At 48.1% G+C, this 24,548-nt stretch overlaps 1 protein-coding gene across 2 annotated transcripts in view; it reads left to right on the top strand.

The window, feature by feature from the left end:
- NUP188 (nucleoporin 188) overlaps nt 1–24,090 on the top strand; it is a gene marked incomplete at its 5' end in the record, with an annotated part of 43,911 nt that extends 19,821 nt beyond the window's left edge. The window contains 33 exons of one of the 2 annotated variants that reach the window (XM_079706395.1): nt 147–236; nt 2,805–2,870; nt 3,842–3,961; nt 4,530–4,656; nt 6,117–6,269; nt 6,470–6,596; nt 6,806–6,893; nt 6,988–7,064; nt 7,761–7,875; nt 9,017–9,137; nt 9,256–9,322; nt 9,975–10,103; nt 10,411–10,550; nt 11,733–11,839; nt 13,122–13,328; nt 13,448–13,617; nt 14,131–14,200; nt 14,602–14,669; nt 15,103–15,298; nt 17,375–17,452; nt 17,770–17,855; nt 18,098–18,243; nt 18,458–18,639; nt 19,718–19,918; nt 20,068–20,160; nt 20,529–20,687; nt 21,036–21,173; nt 21,823–21,897; nt 21,986–22,207; nt 22,335–22,466; nt 22,705–22,778; nt 22,912–23,041; nt 23,170–24,090. In XM_079706395.1, the coding sequence (XP_079562521.1) occupies nt 147–236; nt 2,805–2,870; nt 3,842–3,961; nt 4,530–4,656; nt 6,117–6,269; nt 6,470–6,596; nt 6,806–6,893; nt 6,988–7,064; nt 7,761–7,875; nt 9,017–9,137; nt 9,256–9,322; nt 9,975–10,103; nt 10,411–10,550; nt 11,733–11,839; nt 13,122–13,328; nt 13,448–13,617; nt 14,131–14,200; nt 14,602–14,669; nt 15,103–15,298; nt 17,375–17,452; nt 17,770–17,855; nt 18,098–18,243; nt 18,458–18,639; nt 19,718–19,918; nt 20,068–20,160; nt 20,529–20,687; nt 21,036–21,173; nt 21,823–21,897; nt 21,986–22,207; nt 22,335–22,466; nt 22,705–22,778; nt 22,912–23,041; nt 23,170–23,346 (4,131 nt within the window). In that variant the 3' untranslated portion in view covers nt 23,347–24,090. Of the gene's footprint in view, nt 1–146; nt 237–2,804; nt 2,871–3,841; nt 3,962–4,529; nt 4,657–6,116; nt 6,270–6,469; nt 6,597–6,805; nt 6,894–6,987; nt 7,065–7,760; nt 7,876–9,016; nt 9,138–9,255; nt 9,323–9,974; nt 10,104–10,410; nt 10,551–11,732; nt 11,840–13,121; nt 13,329–13,447; nt 13,618–14,130; nt 14,201–14,601; nt 14,670–15,102; nt 15,299–17,374; nt 17,453–17,769; nt 17,856–18,097; nt 18,244–18,457; nt 18,640–19,714; nt 19,919–20,067; nt 20,161–20,528; nt 20,688–21,035; nt 21,174–21,822; nt 21,898–21,985; nt 22,208–22,334; nt 22,467–22,704; nt 22,779–22,911; nt 23,042–23,169 lie in introns of both variants that reach the window. The other variant, XM_079706394.1, reaches the window with a different exon arrangement.
- Between the last annotated feature and the right edge of the window lie 458 nt (nt 24,091–24,548).

Here is a 24,548-nt window from a genome sequence, read left to right as displayed (position 1 = left end):
TGGGACTAAATTAAGAATTATGAAGCCTCAGGTTCTCTTCCCATTTGTTTACAGACTGTAGACTATATTAATGTGATGGGATTGAGCTGAGTCTAGAAAAGAGTGGTGTTACTCAGAGTTACCCACTGACTCCTTTGTCATTACAGTGTACCACTAGCACCGCGTGCATGTGTGTCTATGGACTCCTTTCTTTTGTTCTGACCTCGCTGGAGCTGCACACACTGGGCAATCAGCAGGTCAGTGTCTGGCTTTCATGAGACTGTCTACACTGCCCCTCTTTGCAATCATCTTCCTAAGATACCCCTTTGAAGCTGATATAACACAGACCCATTTACTTCAAGTATGATTTGTTTATTGTTGTTTTCCACTTATTATATTATAAAAATGATGCATATTAATGATTAAAAAATTAGGAAGTGCTGATAAAAAGAAAAAACTATAATCCCATCTTGCAGGATAACATATGTTAACATTTTGATGTGTTCCCTTCCAAATATAAGAATATAATAATTCTCTCGGGCTTCCCTAGTGGCGTAGTGGTTGAGAGTCGGCCTGCCGGTGCAGGGGACACGGGTTCGTGCCCTGGTCCAGGAAGATCCCACATGCCGTGGAGCGGCTGGGCCCGTGAGCCATGGCCGCTGAGCCTGCGCGTCCGGAGTCTGTGCTCCACAACGGGAGAGGCCACAACAGTGAGAGGCCCGCGTACCGAAAAAAAAAAAAAAAAAAAAAAAAAAAAAAAAAAATTCTCTAGAAATGGAATCACAATGTATATACTGTTTTGTAACCTATTTTTTTTACTCTGTAGTGCATCTGTCCCAAACAGCTGTGGATGCTAATTAATATTCTTGTGCAATATTTTTTTAAAATGAAATATTTCAAAGTTATTCCAAAGGAGACAAAAATTGTCTAATGATCCCATCACCAGCTTCCAAATTATCAATGCACAGCTGATCTTATTCATTTCTGCCCCTTTCCTCCTTGGTTATTTCGAAGCAAATCCCAGACATCATTTTAGTAAAATTTGACAACCATTATCATATCTAAACAAAAAATCTTCAAATAATCAAGGCAGGGTTCAAATTTCTAATTATAAATGTCATAAGTTTATCATAAGTTTCTATCAGGATCTAAATAAATAGATATGTACATTATTGGTTGATAAGTCTGTCAAATTTCTTTTAGTCTATAGTTGTGCTGTCCACTATGGTAACCACAAGACACATCATTGTCTAGATCCATTAGTTCCTTAGGAGTTACAAAATGGCACTATTCTGACTCTTATCTTTCCTCTTTTGTTTACTGGTTGGAACATTGCTATAAAAAAGAAATTTGTTTCACCATATATACAAATATCAAATCATTATCTTGTGCACCTGAAACTAATATAATGTTATCTTTCAATTATTTCTCAATTAAAAAAAAGAAATTCTCTCTCGTTAACTATTTGATACTCTGGTATAGAGTACTATACCTGCTTCTTTTCCTATATTTACCACTTTTCCCTAGCATCCTTAGTAGCATTCCAAGTTGGCTACTGAGGTTTTTTAATTTTTTACATGGCATTGTGAACTCATGGATTTAAACATATTAGCTGTGTTTTAATTCATTGCAGTCATCATTCTTTTTTCATTTTTTGTTTGTTTGTTGTTTTTCTGCAGTTAGTATTCTTAGGCTCAGGTTGCCCCATCTTTGGCCAGTAAGAGCTTTTTCAGATTAGCTTCTGAATCTGTTTGACATTTCCCTTACACATTTTGATAGCTCTGTTGCTTTCTGATATGACAAAATCTTGCAGGATTATCTTAGAAGATTCTTGCCCCAGACTTGGAATCTGCCATTTCTCCAAGGAGCCCTGGTTCCTTTCAGTGGGAAATGATATTTGAGGAGTTCTTTATAACTAAGTCATTTTATTCATTTATGATGAGTAACTTATTTTGGAAATTGAAGAAATTGATTAAGTTGATGAAAATGAATATTTCTTATCATTGGAGAGAAAAGAAATTGGTGTTAATTGAAAGACTCAATTTCCAAAGCTCTAGTAGCATAGAACAAGCTTTTGCATCCTTTGCCAAAATTCCGGTCACATTTGGACCCTACTATATGCCTGGAGGATTGGTGTTAACATTTTGGGGTTACAGGTATCCTAGTACTTGGAATTTTTTCGATAAATGATTTCATAAGCCTTCACTGGATTCCCAGTGTGTGCCAAACTCTGTGCCAGGTGCTGGGGATGAAAAATTTAAAAAGGTGTTATTCTTGACCTCTAGGAGCACAGTTTAGCTGAATCTAGTAGTACCTCGCATTTACATGGCATTTTAAACTTTACAGTTCATTTTCTCGTACATTATCTCATTTAATCCTTATGACAACACTGTGAAGCAAATAATAGTTTCACCATTTTAGAATTTGAAGTTCAGAAAGGTTAATTTGCCTAACATCATACAACAGATTAAGATAACATCCCTTACTTTTTTTTTTTTTTTTTTTTTTTGCGGTACGTGGGCCCCTCACTGTTGTGGCCTCCGGACGCGCAGGCTCAGCGGCCGTGGCTCACGGGCCCAGCCGCTCCGCGGCATGTGGGATCTTCCCGGACCGGGGCACGAACCCGTGTCTCCTGCATCGGCAGGCAGACTCTCAGCCACTGCGCCACCAGGGAAGCCCCATCCCTTACTTTTTAATCCCAGAATTCTTTCTGACATACTATATGAAGGTATTATTCATGTTTTTATTTTAACAGAATACAGTTAAAAAAAGATGGCCTGGTTCAACTAGGGAAAATAAGCATTTTCTTTTTCCCTCCCCAACAGGATGTAATTGACACAGCATGTGAAGTCCTGGCAGACCCTTCTCTTCCAGAACTGTTCTGGGGAACAGTAAGTATGTCAGAGGGAGCCATGCTATGGTATTCTCTGTAGTGTATTAAACACTTACTTTGTGATAGGTCTTACACTAAGCTTTTAAGTCTATTTTCTCATATAATCTATACAAAAATCTATGGATTGGGTAGTACTATTATCATCACCATTTTGCGTGTGAGGAAATGTGATGCTCGGAGATGTGAAGTGATTTGCCCAAGCTAGTCACAGCTAGACAGTCAGGATCAAGATCTAGTTCTGTCTGACTTGAGTCCCTAGTCCACATTACTAACCAGTGTGTTCTCTCTCCTGCCCATCAAGTCTTTTTTTACATTGAGAGTCTCAGGCACCAGTAGTGCTATAACTCCTGAATGTACCACTGGACGATTGTAATTGTGTCTTAAGAAATTTCAGAATATTGTAACAGGTTTAGAGTAAGAATATGGCTTTGGAGAGAACAGTTTCTCACCAGTACTTAGTCTTACCATTGACGGCCTCAAGCCTCAAGGTCCAGCTGATGAATAAATCTGTTTTCCCTTAAACTGTGGCCTGACTGATTTGCCTGTATATCTTATCCTCTTTTTCCTGAGATGCTATCCAGTCTTACAGAATCAGTGTTCCAGGGAGAAGCCGGTGGGAAACAAAATTCAGATTGAGGATGTGTTGCTCGTGTGTGTGGTGCTATCTGCTGACATGTGGGTGCTTTTCACGTTAGTGGAAACAGGTCATGCACAGGCGAATGGTGTTTTCCTATGGAGAGGACGGCAGAGGTCACTGGAGGCAGCAATAGTCTCTCCTCAGGTCCTGACTCAATCAGTTGTTGATAACCTTTTTCAGTGGAAACGTGGAAGTCTTAAATTATTAGAGAGGAATAGTGTCTGCCTAAAGGAAAGGATTAATTTTACCTTCCTTATGATTGCTGGGCAGTTCAGAGATGTGTTAATCCGTGGATAATGTGAAGGTCAGTGACTTCTACCCTTCCATCATAGGAGCCAACCTCTGGTCTTGGGATCATTCTGGACAGTGTATGTGGAATGTTTCCCCATCTCCTCTCCCCACTCCTGCAATTGCTACAAGCCCTCGTATCAGGGAAGTCTACTGCCAAGAAGGTAGGTTATTCAGTTAGATGCCTAAATAGAGTAGGAGATGTTTTTTAGGAATCCTTTTTGCTTTCCACATTGAAATTTCATTGCCATGGCAAGAATTAGTCTGAGGTTGAATGAAAAATGTCAAAGATAGTGCATCAGTTCTATAAAATTAAATTTAAATCTTTTTATTAAGTACCTATTGTAGATATTGTGGGAGTGAGACAAAATGTGAAGTCCCTTAGTATCTAGATGGAAGAGAGTAAGGGGTCTAAGAAATAAGTAATAACGCCAGGTGGTATGTAACTAATGTCATCTGAGTGGTAAAGACCATACTGTCCAGGAGAGGGAACTCTGTGTGGAGTGAGGGGGGCCTTGACTTGGGTGTTAAAGAATAATAAGGATTTGACAAGGAGTGCAGAGGCAAGTCTAAGGAGAGTCACAGGGATGGGTTTGTAAGAAGCTAGAGAGTCGGCACAGTCTGGCTGACCACACAGTCTGGCTAAAAGAGCAGAAAAGTAGATGGGAAAGACCCCTTAAATGTCCCCCTGGTAAATGTGTGGCTGAGTTTTTTTTTTCTGTGTGTTGGCAGGTGTATAGTTTCTTGGATAAGATGTCTTTCTACAATGAACTTTATAAGCACAAGCCCCATGATGTGATCTCCCATGAAGATGGAACTCTCTGGCGGAGGCAAACACCCAAACTCCTTTACCCTCTTGGTAAGATAGGCAGACGCTGGTTCAGTTGTCTCTTTTCCATGGCCTCTGTGTGGACCTTACTGCTGTTTTAATATTTCACATGCGTGCCTTTAAAGCAGGTCCTTCTCCTCTCCACTGTGCTTGTTGATTTGCTGATAAATTATTAGTTAGTTTCTCACTTTTTTCCATCTTTAGATTGTTTTACTTCAAAAATAATGCATGTTCATTATAACAAGGGAAACAATGCAGGGATACATTTTAAAAAGCTAATCTCTCTTTAGACCTGTCTCCATCAGATGATTAACATTAAGAGTCTGGTGTGTGTCCTTTTGCACATTTCTGTGTTCTCTCACAAATTCATTCTGCAAACTGATTTTATTACATGTGGATCTGACTCATTCTTTTTAGTAACTATGTAATTATTCTTGATGTCCCATAACTTTTTATCTTTTCCCTTCCAGAGGACATTTAGGCTGTGTCAGGTTTTTGCCACTATAAACAATGCTGCTTTGGGGACATATACCTTTATATACTAGTGCTTTTATTTTTAGTATATAGAATCCCCAAAGTGGGATTGTGGGTAAAAGGGTATATACAGTAAAAATTTTAAATGCATGTCCACTGACAGATGAAATGGATTTTTAAAAATGTGGTATATATAGGTGAGACATCAAGTCTTCCTAAGAGCCAAAATGTGGAATATTATTCAGCCTGAAAGAGAACAGGAATTCTGACACATGCTGTAACACAGGTGAACCTTGAAGGCATGATGCTAAGTGAAATAAGACAGTCCCAAAAGAACAAACACTGTTCCACTCATATGAGGTACTTAGAGTAGTCAGATTTACAGAGACGGAAAGTAGAATGGTGGTCACAGGGGCTGAGGGATGGGGTAATGGAGAGTTATTGGTTAATGGGTTTAGAATTTCAGTCTTGCAAGATGAAAACAGTTCTCTGGGTGGATGGTAGGGATGGTTGCATAACCATGTGAATGTACTTAACGCCACTGGACTGAACACTTAAAAATGGTTAAAATGGTATATTTTATGTATTTTTTTATCACAATTTAAAAAAATAATTAAAAGTTTTGAATGGTAATGTCAAATTAAGTTGTAGAAAAATGTTGTAGCAATTTCCTTTCCTACTGGCAATGTCTAAGAGTAACAGCCTTACTGTCCTAATCTCGGCATCATTACCGACTTACCCAGTCACCCAGGCACCTACTGTCCCATAAGGTGGTCTTCCAATAGTCATCATTTGAGTGGAGAACCACTCTGCACTCAGCTGTTTTTCAGACACATGGAAAGAGTCACTTCCCCAATGACAAGAGAGGAGTTTTGTTTTTCTTTTTAATGGAAAAAGCTGTAGCAGTGTTGGATACTAGGAAGAGAAACTATGCATCTCTGTGTGATTAAATATTGCTGTCTGTTATAGGAGTCACCTCTTCCTATTAGACTAATTTCTCTCTCTCCCTTCCTTAGGGGGTCAGACCAACCTTCGCATACCTCAAGGCACTGTGGGCCAAGTAATGTTGGACGATAGGGCCTACCTGGTACGCTGGGAATACTCTTATAGCAGCTGGACCCTCTTCACCTGTGAGATTGAAATGCTGCTTCATGTTGTTTCCACTGCAGGTGAGGTCAGCTTTGGGAGACATCTCTGTGGGAAGAAAAATGGACATGCTTAGAGGATTTGGAAGATAGAGAATTTCAAGATAAGATTCAGAACCTTCCAGATTGTGATTAGCATAATTTGTTCATCTGGGTCTCAGAGACTGTTCAGTGATCTTAAAGGAATTGTTTTCATTGAGATCACAAGCTTCCTTCCCCCTCAGATGTGATTCAGCACTGCCAGCGGGTCAGACCCATCATTGATCTGGTCCATAAGGTCATCAGTACAGACCTGTCGATAGCAGACTGTCTCCTGCCCATCACGTCCCGCATCTACATGCTGCTGCAGCGGTCAGTATCTGGTAACTCCACTGGACTAAAGTCCGCACATGTTCCACTGTGGACAGCCCTGGTGTGGTATCTATCCCCAGCTGAGGGCTTTCCTGTTTTCACATCCCTGCTTCCAGGAGGGATTTGGGAAGAGAAAACTGGAAAATATTTGTGATGGAACAAGTCGTATTATTCATTTTACTGAGTACAGTGCACTCTTCTCCAACCAGGTTAACAACTGTGATCTCCCGGCCTGTGGATGTCATTGCTTCTTGTGTCAATTGCTTGACCGTTCTGGCTGCCCGGAACCCAGCAAAGGTGAGACACCAGGTCTTCCTAACAGCTGAAAAATGTCACGCTTGGTGTATACCTGAAGACATATGGACATTTGACTCTTCTTTTCCCTTCTCAGGTCTGGACTGATCTTCGTCACACAGGCTTTTTACCTTTCGTGGCCCACCAGGTCTCCAACATGAGTCAGATGATTAGGTGAGCCAGGTCTTAGGGATTAGAGTATATTCCCTGGGAGTACCGTATACATTTCAGATCTAAGCTAGCTTTGTTAGTTTTAAAGATGCTTCTCTGCCCGTTTGCTCCTTGTCTGTTCAGCCCTCTCACCAGAAATGAGTGAGGGCAAGGCAAAAGAGGTGATGGGACTTGGGGCACAGAGGCTGCTTTCCTCTTAGGCCAGCACTGATGGTTCACAGTCTTCAAAGCCTGAGAGAGAGAGACAGAGAAAGAGGTATTTCTCATTCCCCTTAGGTACGTGGGAGTTAACTTTCCAGTCTAGAGAGTCCAGAGGTTTCTGGATCCAGAGGCTCAACTTGCCCTTTTGAAGCCATAGTCACTCTGTACTTTTCCTTGATTCATGGCCACTCGAGCTTGCCTGGTAGACCAGTTATTAATACACAGGCTCCGTCTTACTACCTGAACATTCTCTCCTTGCCTTCTTTTGCTTACAAGACGAGGATGTTTTCCTCATGTTTATTTGATTTTTCACTTTCGAGGTTGTATATCAATAAAGTCTTTAATGCTTACCCTGGGTATTAAATAGCCTAGATTTGATTAATTCCTTTGCAGAGCTTTCCTATTTTATGCCCAAGCCATCTAAATAATAAGATTATTATTATGTGATTATAATTTTTTGAAACCTTTTTTTCCCTCTGCCTCTCTGTCTTTTCCCAGTGCCGAGGGGATGAACGCTGGAGGGTATGGAAACCTCTTGATGAATAGTGAACAGCCCCAGGGCGAGTATGGAGTCACTGTTGCCTTTCTGCGCTTGATCACCACTCTTGTCAAGGTAAAATCTAATCAGATAGAAGCATCTGAAATAGTTTCCCTGCCCCCAGCTACTGTAGTCATTTTGTTTGCAGCTAGACCAGTTGTCCTGAGGTTATGGTGATGACAGTTTCTGTGTATTGAGTATTTATTGTGTGCCAGATTCTATAGTAGATGCTTTATCTGTGTTAACTTATTTAATACTCAGAGGCTGTATGGTATAATGCAGCAACTCTCAAGCTATTTTGGCAGAGCCCAGGGTAATATGTACACATTACATCATATCCCAGGATACACATTGTATGTTTACTTCTAAAACGGAGTTTCGCATAGTACTTTTACTATGCAAGATGCACTCAGATGTTTTCTAATAAGTTATCTCACAATCCACTAATGGGTCACAGCTCTCTTTGAAAAATACTTGTGTAGCATAGATTTTGGAGTCAGAATTAGGTATACATTTCAGGTTGACCACTTACTAGCTGCATGACCTTGGGCAAGTATTGAATTTCTTAGAACCTCTCTAAACTGGGATGATAAATATCTCTGCTTCATGGAGTTGTTGAGAGGGCCACACATGAAAAATACTCAGCACACTCCCTGCCTGCAGGAGTCAGTCAATCAGTGAATGCTTAAAAAGATAGAAACAATCCTATGTAGAGGTAGGGATATAGATATTGATGTTTATATAAAGGAACCCCATTTTTAAGATAAGGAAGCTGATGGTAACAAGTAATATTAGGACAAAGAATTTGGAGTGTCAGATCTCCTTTCTGATATCTGAGTGATGGGGTAGAGGTTGGGGGTGGTTGGGGATCATGGCAGTGAAACTGGCATTCTCCATCGTCAACAGTCCTACTGTATCCTCTGTGTTTAAGATAGACCTCTCTTCTGCTCAGATTTAGCCTTCATCCCTCTCTTTCTTGTAGGTGCCTTTTGTGACATTGTCAAATTGTATTTTTAGTCCCTTCCTCTGTTCTAGAGAAACCTACAACTTGGATTCAGTTGAACTAGAGTATTCTGATGTTTCTTTTTTTTTTTTTCCACTGATGGCCAAGGGTTGCCCAGATTTCCTTTGGACCTATGGTTTTGGAGTTAAATCTCTAGTGACAAAATGACGTACCTTTAAGTGGCATAAACCCTCACAGCATGGTTTCTTGTAGGGGCAGCTTGGTAGTACCCAGAGCCAAGGGCTGGTGCCCTGTGTCATGTTTGTGCTGAAGGAGATGCTGCCGAGTTACCACAAGTGGCGGTACAACTCCCACGGAGTGAGAGAACAGATTGGTAAGGAAAGCATGGGCAGGGAAGATGGGAGGAATTGCTGGTTCCCTGGATTTTTCTCTCTTGGGATAAGGTTCATCACACAAGACCGCGTCATCCCTCTGTCTTTTCTGGAGTCCAGGTTGCCTGATCCTGGAGCTGATTCATGCAATACTGAACCTGTGTCATGAGACAGACCTGCACAGCAGGTAGGAGGCGGGTGATTGCTAGAGCTTGGTACTCTCAGATGCTGCCAGTCCGCAAGGGAAGACACAGGCTTCTGCTGTGCAGAGCTAGCTCATTCTTCCAGAGTACTCAACTTGGTTAGGCCCAGAGCTCAGTACTCCTGGGTTCTGACTTGCTTTCCACCAGGCTGTTTCTCCTTTCTCCCTATGAAGAGAGAAGAGCAAATGAAATGGGAACAAGGTTGTTCCCAGTGAAATTGTACACACACACACACACACACCTTTTTTATGACCTTTACAAAAATTATGCATGTTCATAGGGAAACAGGACTATTAACAAGTTAATGTGTGTCTTCTAGGTTTTTTCCTCTGCTTGTACTAACTCTGTACCTTTTATTTCCATGCCACTGCATATAGATCTGTCTTGTTTTAATGGTTCCATACATTCCATTGTATGGATTAATTATGATTCATTTCAGTAAGCATATCCATTAGTTGATGGACATTTAGATTGTTTCTCAGGGTCTATTTAAGGAAAGGAATCAGATGACTTCCTCTGACAGCGAGAGCTGATCTGTATCACTAATGTCCAATTGTTTAGGTTTGGATAATACCCTTTCCTTCCAGTAGTAAATTTGGCAGCTCCCCGGTAACTCAGAACATGTCTGTCTTCCAGTCATACCCCCAGTCTGCAGTCTCTCTGCATCTGCAGCCTGGCCTATACGGAAGCAGGACAGACTGTGATCAATATCATGGGCATTGGCGTGGACACCATCGACATGGTGATGGCTGCTCAGCCCCGCAGGTAGGCCTCCCTTGCCACCTTCCCTCATTTATCTTTATTGTGCCTGCATGTTGTAAGAACTTCAGCATAAGAAAGACAACCTTGTTCTTCCTAGGGCATAGCCTTTGTATAACCTAGTGGCTGCTCTGTAGACTGGCACATAGCAAAGGGAGTTGATTGCTCCTCCTCTCTCCTAGTTTGGACTGGGGCCTCTAAGAGAAGCTGTTGAACTCTGGGACTATTGTTGGAATCTAACTCATGAGAGCACATATATTGCGAATGAAGTCATATTGTCTGAATCAACTTTGGTTTCCATTTGGCACCCTAGCGATGGGGCAGAGGGCCAGGGGCAGGGCCAGCTGCTGATCAAGACGGTGAAACTGGCCTTCTCCGTCACCAACAACGCTATTCGGCTGAAACCTCCTTCTAATGTGGTGTCCCCCCTGGAACAGGCTCTCACGCAGCATGGTATGTAATTTCCTTCTACTCAGCAGCACTTCTGCCCATAAGTACGTACTTCAGGCTGTGTTGTTAGAGGTCAACAATATTTTCTGATGAACTCTTTGAGGAAACTTGGGAGTGATCACCAGTTCCCATCCTGGACTTAGAAATAAGAAGACTGTATCATACTTCATCTCTGCCTCCTGTTGATGACAGAATAATAGTAAAGAACACATGTTCAAAGTTAGACTGTCTAGGTTCAAATTCTGACTTCAACCAGCTTTGACCTTGGGCACGTAATTAAACAACTCTGCTTCAGATTTCTTGTCTATGAAGTGGGGATAATAGCAGTATCTACCTTATGAGATTATAATGAAGATTAAATTACTACTTGTAAAACCTGGTACCTGTTTAGTACTGACTGTTATTACTCTTTGACCTTAAACTACTCATTTAATCTCTTTGGGACCCAGTTTCCTCATTTTCAAGTAGGCGTTTGGGTAACGTCTGCGACCTTTTTCGAGCTGTATCATTTTGGGATTTTTAGCATTTCAGTGCCATGCTTTAATGTGATGGCATTTTAATGTGACGCTTTAATGTGGTTAGGTTTTCCTAACCTATTTGTTAAAAGGCTGTTTTCTTAAAAATGTATCTTTTTCTGCTCTTTTTTTTTTTTTTGATTTATTTAATCTATTTTTTTTTTAATTTTTGGCTGCGTTGGGTCTTCGTGCGGTGCACGGGCTTCTCACTGAGGTGGCTTCTCTTGTTGCGGAGCGTGGGCTCTAGGCGTGTGGACTTCAGTAGTTGTGGCTCGTGGGCTTCAGTAGTTGTGGCTCACAGGCTATAGAGCGCAGGCTCAGTAGTTGTGACACACAGGCGTAGTTGCTCTGCAGCATGTGGGATCTTCCCGGACCAGGGCTCAAACGTGTGTCCCCTGCATTGGCAGGCGGATTCTTAACCACTGCGCCACCAGGGAAGTCCCTCTTTTTCTGCTCTTAATGAATTGGATTGAGCTGTTTACCCCCAGTCCTGCCTGTCCCCTTGGCTACTGAAAAAAGAGGATGATACAGCCACCTAGATTTGCTCTGGCCCTCCAAGTACTTGAGAGTAAATTTCCTCACACATATGAGCCTTTTTGAACAGAAGGCTCTCTTAAGAGCTTGAATCAGGCATGCTTTGGTGTCTAAACTGTTTCCTGTACTTCTTCAGGTGCCCATGGGAACAACCTTATTGCTGTTCTTGCCAAATACATCTACCACAGACACGACCCTGCTTTGCCACGTCTTGCCATACAGCTACTGAAACGTCTGGCCACGGTAGGATCCCATCTAACGAGTCAAAGCCCCAGAAAACTGACCTTGTGCTTGAGACCACTCTTGCTTTCTCCCAAGAGAAGTAGCTAACTTGGACTTTTAAAGTGATGTAGCCATAAAGACACACACACACGCACGCAAGTTGCGTTTTATGAGAGGTTTTTTTTTTTCCCTGTTTATAAAAGACATACAAATTCATTTTAAAATGTTTGTTTAAATGTTACAGATAAATGTAACATAGAAAGTTAAGGTACCCTATGATCTCCTCATTCCAAGAATTCCTATGAGCAGGTTGGTACGCGTTGCTCCAGATTTCTTTTTATCTGAGTTTGTATATTAAGGGATGTTTGGTGTGAGCTTTTGTTCTTTCCAAAAGCAGAATTCCACGATACATACTGTTTTGTGTCTAGCTTTTTTCACTTAACACGATATCCTGCAGTCTTGCCGTGTGGGCACATTTGGAGCTACTTCATTCTCTAATGCTTGCACAGCATGCCATAGAATGGATGCATCCTAATTTATTTGGGCTATTTTCTGTCTTAGTGTTAAACAGTGCTGTAGTGAACATTCTTATCCATAGAACTCTGTAAACTTTTGTTTACAGTTCCTAAAAATTAGATAGAGGGCTTCCCTGGTGGCGCAGTGGTTGGGAGTCCGCCTGCTGATGCAAGGGACACGGGTTCGTGCCCTGGTCCGGGAAGATCCCATATGCCATGGAGCGGCTGGGCCCGTGAGCCATGGCCGCTGGGCCTGTGCGTCCGGAGCCTGTGCTCCGCAATGGGAGAGGCCACGGCAGTGGGAGGCCCGTGTACCGCAAAAAAAAAAAAAAAAAAGATAGATATCAATGGACATATTAATTTTTATTAGAAATTTTGAAATTACCCTCCAAAAAGGATTGTAACAGTTTATGCTCCTAAAACCCAAGTCTTGTATCCTCACCACAGTGGCTTCATCAGTTTTTTAATCTTTGCTAATCTAATAGACAAATCAATATCTTTTTTTTTAACTTTGCATTTATTTAACCATGAGAGAGGTTATGCATCTTTTTATGTTGATTACTATTTCTTCTGGGAATTGTTGGGCATCTTTTGCTGCAGTTTGGAATGGGAATTGTTGGGCATCTTTTGCTGCAGTTTGGAATGATGTCTCTTTTGACCCAGAGCTATCCATCTGAATGTTTCCCTTTCTGGCATTTTCCGAGAGTTGTTTAGCACCTTTCTTCAGGAGTCTGTTGAGGTTTCTCTGGAGGTAGAGCTCTAAGCCTGTGTGTTCTGGTCTCCACCAGGTGGCCCCAATGTCAGTATATGCCTGCCTGGGCAATGATGCGGCTGCCATCCGCGATGCCTTCCTGACCCGACTGCGGAGCAAGATTGAGGACATGCGCATCAAAGTCATGATTCTGGAATTCCTCACAGTTGCCGTAGAGACGCAGCCAGGCCTCATTGAACTGTTTCTGAATCTGGAGGTGAAGGATGGCAGTGATGGCTCCAAGGTGAGCCTGCACCTGGGATGAAGCTGGGACATGGCTCCCTGGGAGGTGGGTGCTGGACTCTGCGGGTCCAGTTGATGGCAGAAGCTGTGGGGCTGAATTCTCGCCTGCCCCTCTTGCAGGAATTCAGCCTTGGGGTATGGAGCTGTCTCCATGTGGTGCTGGAGCTGATTGATTCCCAGCAGCAGGATCGCTACTGGTGCCCACCGCTGCTGCACCGTGCAGCCATTGCCTTTCTGCATGCCCTGTGGCAGGACCGTCGGGACAGTGCCATGCTGGTCCTCAGAACCAAGTGAGTCTGTCTCCAGGAGTTACTTAACCCCCAGAGCTCATGTCCTTGTCTGTAAGATGGGGTAACAGTCATTCTGAGAGATTTGTTGTGACAGGTCCCTGGGCACATGCATAAAAGTGCTTAATGCCTGGGTCGGTGTGTGGGAGTTTATTCCCTTTTTAAAGCTGCCACCAGCGGGCGTAACCTTTACTCTGATGTGTTTACCTTAAGAGTTTCCACCTTTTGCATTTCTGCCTTCTGCCAACCCCCCAAAACCATCGTTCTTGAGAAACGGTAGATTCAGATGAGAGTGACTCACTCAAGCCATTGGACTGAACGGAGCACGCTCTTCTCTTGGAGCCTGTTTTGTCCATGGAACCCTTGATGTTTATGTAGGAGCAAGTGGCCCACGCAGCAGATGTTAGGGTTGTGGGAGCGATAAAATGTGGAGAAGTAACCACCAAGGGGAGGTGGAGAGAGGAGAAGGGACCGGGTAAGAGAACATGTGATTGCCAACACGTATTTTCTTTTTAGACCCAAGTTCTGGGAGAATTTAACCAGTCCACTGTTTGGAACCCTTTCTCCTCCCTCAGAAACATCCGAGGTGAGCAGTGGTGGAGGGAGGGACAGTGACTGAAAGTCCCTGGGAGTCAAGGCTGGGCTGTGAGACTGAGCTGTGGAAAGTGACTCCTCCCCTAATTAAACAACCAGAGTGTTTTCTTCACTAGAAACTTCTCTCTCAGAGAAGTGCTTGCCTCCTCTTCCTTTGCTTTCTTGCTCTGGGAAGTGGCATGCCCTGCTCTGTGTTGCTGGCTCTGTGGTCTCTGCTCACTTGGAGACACCGTGGACCTGATGCTTCTGCTCTTACTAGTTAGATGCCCACTCACATTCGACAGGGAATGTGCTTTCTCGTTTTCTAGTGTCGGGTCCCTGCTCTGTTTCCTTGTGGGAGGGCAGGGCAGCAGGGGAGAGGTTCTCATGATTCTCTGCTCTCCCCCTCCACAGCCCAGCATCCTGGAAACCTGTGCCCTAATCATGAAGATAATTTGCTTGGAGATATACTATGTAGTTAAGTGAGTCCTTTCCCCTTTTGAGATTTTAATTAGAGGTTTGTGGCGGGGGGACCATGGTAGTCTACGGCTGAGGGCACGGCTGTATGAGCCAAGGCAGAGGAGAGAGCTGGTTTGGAGCCATTTATGGAGGGCCACTGGTCTGTGTCCTCCCTGGCCAGTTCATCGATGGCACTTAGGATTGTCAGAAAGAGTTATTGTGAAGCAAACTCTGTGTGCTCGGGATTTTATGGAGGAGGAATCCTAGAAAAGGCCTCAGCCTAACCCATTATGTTGAGCAAGAAGTGTGAACCCCACACATCGGAGCTGATCGGGAGCTGTCTGCTTTTAAGCCCACGTGAGGTGGTTTTCTCTGCCTCAGCAACGGTCTGTGCCCATCACATTCCCATCTGCTTTTAAAACCTAACTGTAGGTTTTGTTTTTCTCGGCACCATAGGGGCTCACTAGACCAGTCTTTAAAAGATACACTCGAGAAATTTTCCAGCGAGAAACGCTTTGCCTACTGGTCAGGGTATGTCAAGTCCTTGGCATGTCACACGGCTGACACAGAGGGCAGCAGCTGCACCTCCCTGGTAGAGTATCAGATGCTGGTCTCCGCCTGGAGGATGTTTCTCATCATCGCCACCAGTCACGTAAGAATCTCCTGGGGTGCGGTTTTCACTTTGGTGTCTTAGCAACAATATGCTGGGATGCCTAGCAGATACAGCCCCTTGGGATAAAGAATGAATCAGGATTTTTCTCTGAGAGCTAAAGTGTAACAGGTTCTGTGCCAAATATGGGGTGTTTGAGGGCTTTGGGGCAAACAAAAGACCCTTAAAGAAAGTGCAGAGAAGTCATTTAAAATCCCTTCAGACATTCATAAAACCCTCCTATAGCCACCTTTGGGGCCCTGGATAGGTCCGGGGGCTCCCTTCGTTCATCCACCTCTTGTGCACGTGGATAGTTGGCCTTCTCATGCTGTGTGCCCTGTGGACGCTAAGTACATATTTGTTGACTAGTCAGCAGGTAGCTGCAACAGCTGCAGCAGCACCCTCTCTAGGGAACAGTTGGTTTTCCTTGGTTCTAGAAACAGCATTTCCTGGTCTTCTTAGAAAAAGAACAAAGGCCATTGTCTCTGCAACGTGTGTCTACAGAGCGTTGGTTTTTAGAGAGAGAGTTAACGTTTGGGAAGAATTTGCATTTTTCCTTGGCTTGTGTGTGTGTGTGTGTGTGTGTGTGTATGCGCGCGCGCGCTTTGACAACGCCATGCTGTGGAGTAAGGACTTGATATTGACCTATTTTGCCTTAGGGAATCCACATTACTATCTTGATTTCATTACTAACTTCAGCTTAATAGATGCCCTTTGTTCTAGGCACACTCTTACATCTTCCATGACTTGTTCCCTAGTGCCAGACTGCCCACAGCCTTGGAGCTTGGCTGTGGCAGAGTGGTTTTGGACCCCTGAGACTGTAGACACACTAAAAGGCTCAACCATCTTGGGGGAATGATTGATTCCCCAGGCAGTAATTTGTGTGTCACCCGCCTTTTAGGTCCTACCTGGGTAGCAGTTCTTGAATTGCAGCTCTGAAAATCCCACCATCCTCTTTTCCCCTAGGAAACCTATCTGGTTTAGTCCAGGATATTGATTGTTCATTCATTTAATGGATAGTAATGGAATGCTTACTGTGTGCCAGGCACCGGGATGCAGCAGTGAATAAGGCAAATACAGTCTTTGATCTCATGGAAGGTGGCCCATGAGAGAGGTAAATTGTGAACAAATTTACAAAGAAATATAGTTTGGGATTGTGGTAGTTCACTAGGAAGGAAATAACCAAGATGCTGTGGTAGGGGTTCCCTGGTGGCGCAGTGGTTAAGAATCCGCCTGCCAATGCAGGGGACACTGGTTCGAGCCCCGGTCCGGGAAGATCCCACATGCTGCAGAGCAACTAAGCCCGTGCGCCAACTACTGAGACTGCACTCTAGAGCCCACGAGCCACAACTCCTGAAGCCCACGTGCCTAGGGCCCGTGCTCCGCATCAAGAGAAGCCACCTCAATGAGAAGCCTGCACACCGCAACAAAGAGTAGCCCCCGCTCACCACAACTAGAGAAAAAAGCCTGTGTGCAGCAATGAAGACCCAACACAGACAAAAATAAATAAATAAATAAAAATTTAAATATATATATATATATAAAAAAAAAAGATGCTATGGTAGCGACTGCTAAAGGAGGATAGGAGTGGTCGGGAGGCCCTCTCTGAGGAGGTGCTGTCCACACTGAGGCCTGAGTGTGTGAGGAACCTTCCAGAGGGTGCTCTAGGCAGTCAGAGTCACAGATGCAGGGGTCCAGAAGTGGGAAGAGCTCGGCCGGTTCACGGAGGAGGAAGTAGGCCTGTAGGGCTGGAGTAGAGTGAGCACCATGGGGATGATACCAAAATCAGGTGGACCAGATCCTAAGGGGCTCCCAGGCCTTGTAGAGGAGTTTGTGTTTCTAGATGGGTTCCACTGGGAAGCCTTGAAGGGTCTGAGCAGAGGAAGGGTGTCATCCGGGGGAGGAGGTGAACCTGGGCTTGGTTCTGACCATGGCTAAGGTGGACAAAGAAACAGCAGGGCCCTCAAGCCCCATTTTAAACAGGCAGTCGGTGACTAATTACCTGACAGAGGACCCCACCTTTCTTGGCTTTTAGAGTCTGGGAAATTTTCCTGACGTTTTTTTCCTGTTCCTTTGCAGGCGGAGATAATGCACCTGACCGACTCTGCAGTGCGTCGCCAGCTCTTTCTTGACGTGCTCCATGGGACCAAGGCGTTAGTAAGTGTGTCTGGGAGATTTCCCATTCCTCCCAGGGAGAAGGTCTCCGAGGTCAAATAGCTGCTCACAAGCCTGCAGCCACAAGAGTGGTCAGGTTAAAGGGCTCAAGTGGCCTGGGAGGCCCGAGGCTGCAGTGGGAGGCAGAGGCCTGCTGCCGCCGTGCCAACCCCTGGCCTCTTCCCCGTGACCCACCCCTGTGAGCTTGCTGCTGGGAAAGAAAGGCCTGAGGCCGAAGGTGCCTGTGGACGGAGCTCACGTCTTCCCACCTCGTCAGCTCATAGGAAGCCTGACGTTAACTGTGTGCTGTCTCCCCTCAGCTCCTAGTCCCCGCCTCCGTGAACTGCCTCCGCCTGGGCTCCATGATGTGCACTCTGCTGCTGATTCTTCTCCGGCAGTGGAAGAGGTGAGCCCTGTGCCGGGAGGGGCGGCCTGTCCCATCCTCTTTACTGACGCTTGCCTTACCCTTCCCGAAGGGGAGGAAGTGGGTGTGAAAAGGGCTGGCCTCCCCTCGTGGGGAACGGGACTCAGTCAGACACCTGATGTGAGGCTCACTGCTCCGCGGGCATCCTGAGGGGGAGCAGGGCAGTGTGTGGCCTTTCTCTGAGGTGTGTTCTCCCCACCCTCTCCTCTCCACGTTGCTTCTAGTGAGTTAGGTTCTGTGGACGGAATCCTCAGACCCTTGACGGAGATCCTGGAGGGAGTGCTGCAGGCAGACCAGCAACTCATGGAGAAGACCAAGGCCAAGGTGTTCTCAGCGTTCATCACGGTGCTGCAGATGAAGGAGATGAGAGGTGAGAGGCAGAGAGGAGCCAGTGGAGCGATCTCCCGGCCCCTGTGGCAGCCTGGACAGGGCTTCCTCCACTTCAGAGCCAGACGTTTCTCCTGCGAGCCTTGAGTTTTTGGTCTCGGAACTCTTACCTTCAGGAAAACTCTTTTTCTCCTCCCCTCCCGTGGGACAGATGCCTTGGTGAGCATGACAGCGTCCCCCCCCCGTCTGCTTTGCAGTGAGCGACATCCCCCAGTACTCCCAGCTGGTGCTGAACGTCTGTGAGACCCTCCAAGAAGAGGTGATCGCACTCTTCGACCAGACCCGCCACAGTCTGGCATCAGGCAGTGCCACAGAGGACAAGGACAGCATGGAAACTGACGACTGCTCCCGGCCCCGGCACAAGGACCAGCGGGATGGGGTAAGGGGGCACCCTGTCTGTCCTTCCCACACGCATCCACACATAGGAACTGCTGCCTCCTCTGTGCCAGGCCCCGGGGGTGATCAGTGACCAAGACAGTCACAGCCTGATGCGGAAAGTTAATAAATCAGACCGTGCAGAGATGTGTCAGAATTCCATTGTGGAAAGTCCTGCAGGGGTGGAACAGGGAGAATGTGCAGCATGGAGTTCTCACATCATCTCGGGATTGAGAGAGAAAGCGCCCTTTCAGCAGTGACTTAAAGAACTGGTAGAGCCGCGCGGGCCACGGGAGCAGGGGAGCTTCGGGCAGCGAGGACAGCGTGTACTGAGTTGTGGGTGACAGTCACCTGGTGTGAGCCAAGATGGGGTGAGGCCTGGAGGGCTGGGGGCTGGAGGACCAGCAGCCTTGTCAGGGTCTTCGGTCCTAAGTGAAACAGGAAACGAGTTAAGGATTTTAAGCAAAGGGAGAGAAAACATGAGGTTTGTACTTCAGAGAGCGTGCTGGGTGTAGTACGGAACACTTGTTCAGACACTTGTCAGGACCTATAAGTGGGTCTTGAGCTCATTTGGTTACCACCAGCATTTTTTCAATGAAGTAGAATAAAACGTAAGCGAAAATATCTGTGCTTTGCAGGAGATAAGGGTAGGTTTCATGAAAACGTGAGTATGCCTATACTGGAGCGCAGTGTAAAACGTATTATTACTTTGGGTGGCTTGTGGTCAACAGTAAGTGTGAAAAGCCACTGGGGTGAAGAATGGAGTAGAGAGGATCCAGAGAGAGTGAAGGCCCATTTAGTAGGCGACTGCAGTAGTGCAGCCAGAGGGGCGGCCACTTGGACTCCACACAGCACCGGCTCGGGTGGTGGAATTGGGAAGGAGCGCTGACACGGCTTGATGGCAGTTTGGGGTCGGGGGGAGGGCAGAGGCACAGCTGCGGGACACGGGCGCTCGAGTCCTGTCTCAGCCGGCTCCCTCGGAGGCGGGGGTGACCGGGGGAAGTCCATCCTCTTCCTCCCCTCCTCCTCCCCCTGCACTGCCTCCTTCCCTTTCACCCATCTTTGCCCCTGGGCCCCAGCAGGTGTGTGTCCTGGGCCTGCACCTGGCCAAGGAGCTGTGTGAGGTGGACGAGGATGGCGACTCGTGGCTGCAGGTGACCCGCAGGCTCCCCCTCCTGCCGACCCTCTTCACCACCCTGGAGGTGAGCCTCCGCGTGAAGCAGAACCTGCATTTCACCGAGGCCGCGCTGCACCTGCTCCTCACCCTGGCTCGCACCCAGCAGGTAGGAGGCAAGCCCGAGGGAGCCTCTTTGCTTGTGCTGGGTGGGTTCTGACGCTGCCTGTGAGTCTCCCAGCCCAAGACCTCCACCTGCCCTTGGGTGGGGTGGCTGCAGTGACAGCTTCCATCTCATTCTGCATCTTTCCCTCCCAGGGGGCCACAGCAGTGGCTGGAGCCGGCATCACCCAGAGCATTTGTTTGCCCCTCCTGAGTGTGTACCAGCTCAGCACCAATGGGACAGTGCAGGTGAGTGCCAGTGGCCTGCCACTGCCTCCCCCAGCCCACCTTGGTGCTTTCACTTGCCCCGGAAGTTGCTCTCTTTAGTGGCCTAGTTAATGCACTGATGGTGCAGAATCCTCCCCACCCCCAGACTGACCTCTAGCAAGAGAAGCTCACACAGCTAGTTAGTGCTGGACGCGGATCTAGAACCTAGATTCCTGTAACTGCTGCCTTTGGACCCCGTCTGGCCCTGCTGGCGTCCATTCCAGGAGCTTTTCTACTCCGACCAGCCAGGCTGCCTCAGCTGCTGGGCTGCAAGGAGGCCCTGCTCTACCTGTCAGCTGGGTTCCTCGGCGCTGTCGCTGTCGTGATCCTGTCTGTTGTTTGTGTCTCAGACGCCCGGCACCTCTCGGAAGTCGCTGGACGCCCCCTCTTGGCCGGGTGTCTATCGCCTGTCCATGTCCCTGATGGAGCGGCTCCTCAAAACCCTGCGCTACAACTTCCTGACCGAGGCCCTGGACTTCGTGGGGGTTCACCAGGAGCGGGCCTTACAGGTGAGGGGCTGCTGGCATCCTTGGGGTCCAGGCTTGGGGTTCAGGGGCATCTGGGCTGTTCGGGGCTGAGGCTTGGCAGTTGAGCAGTGCCAGTGCTCCCGCTTCTGAGGTGCCGTAAGGACTGTTGGCTGACAGGCCGAGCAGTGTGGCTGCCCTGCTGAGGGAGGGGAACGGTCTGGGATCTGCTCAGACAGAAACCTCTTAGTCAGAAACCGCTTCGTCCAGCCTCCTGTTAACGCTGCCACCTCAGCGTATGTGGACCCAGGACCTCTCCTCCCCGCGGGAGGGTGGGAGCAGGCATGGCAGGCCCCTGAGTCACCCCATCCTTCCCCGTGTCCCCCCTCCCAGTGCCTCAATGCGGTGAGGACGGTGCAGAGTCTGGCGTGCCTGGAGGAGGCGGACCACACCGTGGGCTTCCTCCTGCAGCTCTCCAGCTTCAGGAAGGAGTGGCACTTCCACCTGCCTCAGCTTATGCGGGACGTCCAGGTGGGGCCTCAGACCTGCTTCTTGAAGGGCCTGGGGAAATGCTCGGAGGGGGAGGGGATGGGGCGGGGAGTGAATCGCAGGCCTGTTCCTGGAATGTGGGCTTTTTCTTCAGGTAACACAGGGTTTGGTTTCACATTGCTCCCTCTGGAGCTGAATTTTCCCTCCACAGGACAGGGCAGCCTCATAGGTTGAGAAGCTGGGCTCTGTGGGATCAACCTTGGTTCGCATCCCTTAGAACAGGACTTGGGAGCCAGCCGAAGAGGGGGGCAGGGAAAGAACACAGGCTCTGGAGTCGGACAGGCCTGTCATTTGCTGGTTGTGTGAGCTTGGCGAAGTTACTTCACCTCTCTCTAAGCCTTTTTCTTCTTCTGTAAGATGGGAAAATTATCCCCATCTTACTTATTTACTTAGGACCTCATGTTGTGCCTGGCATCTAGCTGGGTCCCAGGGAAACCGTCCAGGCATCTGATGACCTACAGTTTGCAGTCGAGCTTGCTTGGTGGCTGTGAGATTTTGAGCTAGAGAACGTAGGGAGAGGCTCAGGGGGCCCGAGAAGTACGTTGTTACCATAGAGACGTGCATGGTCGGTCTAGTTGGTTGGGCTGCTGCCTCGAGGCTCCCCCTCACCCCTCCCCTGGGTTTGCTGCAGGTAAACCTGGGCTACCTGTGCCAGGCCTGTACCTCCCTCCTGCACAGCCGCAAGATGCTGCAGCACTACCTGCAGGTAACTGAGCCCTTGTTCGCCGCGGCTGCCTGGACCACCTCACCCCTGGCTTCCGTGGGCTCCAGCCATCTCTTGTCTCCCCCCCCAGAACAAAAACGGGGAGGGCATCCCCTCGGCTGTCGCCCCCCGAGCTCAGCGGCCACCCACAGCTGCCCCCTCCTGCTCCTCCAAGCAGCCCGCTCCTGACACAGAGGCCTCGGAGCAGCGGGCCTTGCACACCGTCCAGTACGGGCTCCTCAAGATCCTCAGCAGGACCCTGGCGGCCCTGCGCCACTTCACCCCCGACGTGTGCCAGATCCTGCTGGATCAGGTACCAGCCACACTGTGCCACCAGCCTCCAGTGGAGCCGTGAAGGCTCTGCTGTGCCCTGCTCTGCACCAAGAGCTGCTTGGGTCCTGTGGGGCCCTACATCGCTCTCGTCTTGCCTTGCCTTGCAGTCCCTGGACCTTGCTGAATACGACTTCCTGTTTGCCCTGAGCTTCACCACTCCCACCTTTGACTCCGAAGTGGCCCCCTCTTTTGGGACCCTTCTGGCCACAGTGAACGTGGCCCTAAACATGCTTGGAGAGGTAAGTTGGCCCCTCAACCCAAGTCTTCCTGGTTTTCCTAACCATGACCTTGGGCACGTTTATCTAGCCTTCCCTTCATAAAGTGAGTGTGATAGAGCCGACCTGTAAGAATTAGCGTGAGACTTAAATGAATAACTGATAGAACAGCTTAGTGTAGGCCCTGCAGAGTGGAAGCTCTCAATGAGTTGGAGCTGTTCCTGTTACCTTATTTTTTTAACCCCCGTTTCTTTTTCTCCAGCTGGACAAGAAAAAGGAGCCTCTCACCCAGGCAGTGGGGCTCAGCACACAAGCGGAAGGGACCAGAACACTGAAGTAAGAAAGCCCTCCTGGGATTTGGTTTGGGGTTGGGGCCGTCTTGGGCTGGCTCTGCTCTTGGCTCCGGGGCCCACCGCACACTGCCAGCTCGGCCCTCTCTGCAACAGCGCCCAAACCTGCCCTTCTCCAGGTCCCTCCTGATGTTTACCATGGAGAACTGCTTCTACCTGCTCATCTCCCAGGCAATGCGTTACCTTAGGGACCCGGCTGTACACCCCCGGGACAAGCAGCGGATGAAGCAGGAGCTCAGCTCAGAGCTGGTAGGATGGGGGTAGGGGGCCCTGCCTGGTGGGGAGGGGCCCCAGGAGGTCCCAGTCCCCCACCTCCCACGGCCAGCCCTGAGGGTGGGGGACGCGGGGCCTCATCAGGTGCTTTCTCTCTCTTGCAGAGCACTCTGCTTTCCAGCCTCTCACGCTACTTCCGCCGGGGAGCCCCCAGCTCCCCTGCTGCTGGCATCCTTCCCTCGCCTCAGGGCAAGTCCGCCTCTCTCTCCAAGGTCAGCCCTGAGAGTCAGGAGCCTCTGATCCAGCTAGTGCAGGCCTTTGTCCGGCACGTGCAAAGATAGGGCCTCGGGCCCGCCACCCGCCTTCCACTCTCCACCAGCCTGCATGGCAGCCCTGGGCAGCAGGGGTGCTGCTGAGGGGCCTGTCCGGGGCTGAGAGCAGCTCCTGTCACCTCCCCAGAGTAGCCACGACTCCAGCCACCGGCCCCCAGCGCCCAGCATTATTTTTGTAATAGATGCAAGAGGTCAACAGCGGGGAGCCACGAGTCTGCTGCGCTCAGTCTCATGTTCAGAATGCCCCCAAGAGGCGTATTCCTTTCCTTCAAGCATTCCCCACAGCACTTGACCCTGGCCCCGGGGAGAGATGGGGGAGCCAGTGTCACGTGCAACCAGGAGAGGCTGTACGCACGGGTTTGAGAATCTGTTTTCCACACTCTGTTCTTGCAGTTTTTGGGTAATATTGTGGTCTATTTATACAAATATTAAAATACTGTTTATACACAACTGTGTGGGGTGTACCTTCAAAGCCCAAGGACTAGCCAGCTCTGAGCATCGAACCGCCTCCCTCGGCCGAGGGCCCAGAGTGGAGTGGAGGTTTGGGGAAGGCGAGATAGCCACCACTGACCTAACGAACGTTCCTCTGTTCACGTCTCGGCGTTGGGGGTGCTGGGTGGGCGCTCAGATTCCGCCTCCTCGGCCCCCGCCCAGGTCTTGTCCCCGACCCCTACCACGCGCCTCCACTTACAGCTGGCTGAGCTCACCACCGGGTGGAGCCTTCCTCGGAGCTCTGCTCCTATTTATAGCTCTGTGCCGCCCCTCCCTTCAGAAGGCCCGGAAGTGGGGCCCGCCAGCCTCTAGCCTCTAGCCTCCTCGGGACCTAATCAGAGTTCTGGGCCCGGCTACAAGCCTTAATCTAAGACTGGCTTGTAGCCCAGAGCTACCACTTGAAGTTTCTGGAACCAGACCGACCTGGGCTAGAGTCCCTGCGTGGCCACTTGCCAGTTATGGAACTTTGCGGAGGTGACTTTCTGATTTCTTCTTCCCTCATCTGCGAGGATGACACAAGAATACATGTGAACGTGCTTGGCTCAATGCTGGGCCCCTGGGAAGCACTGTCAGCTGTCAAATCACTCAAGCTTAAACTATCATGCAAATTTTACAGTCCACTCGTCTGCCCGATTTTAGGCAAGTTTTTCTTAGGAATAAAACATCTATTATGCAGCTTCATGGGACTTCCCTGGTGGTCCAGTGGTTAGGACCCTGCG

This window comes from Hyperoodon ampullatus, assembly GCF_949752795.1.
Source record: "Hyperoodon ampullatus genome assembly, chromosome: 6".
NCBI classification, from domain to species: domain Eukaryota; kingdom Metazoa; phylum Chordata; class Mammalia; order Artiodactyla; family Ziphiidae; genus Hyperoodon; species Hyperoodon ampullatus.
The sequence above is the reverse complement of the archived record's forward strand: the minus strand, read 5'-3'. Positions and strand labels throughout refer to the sequence as shown.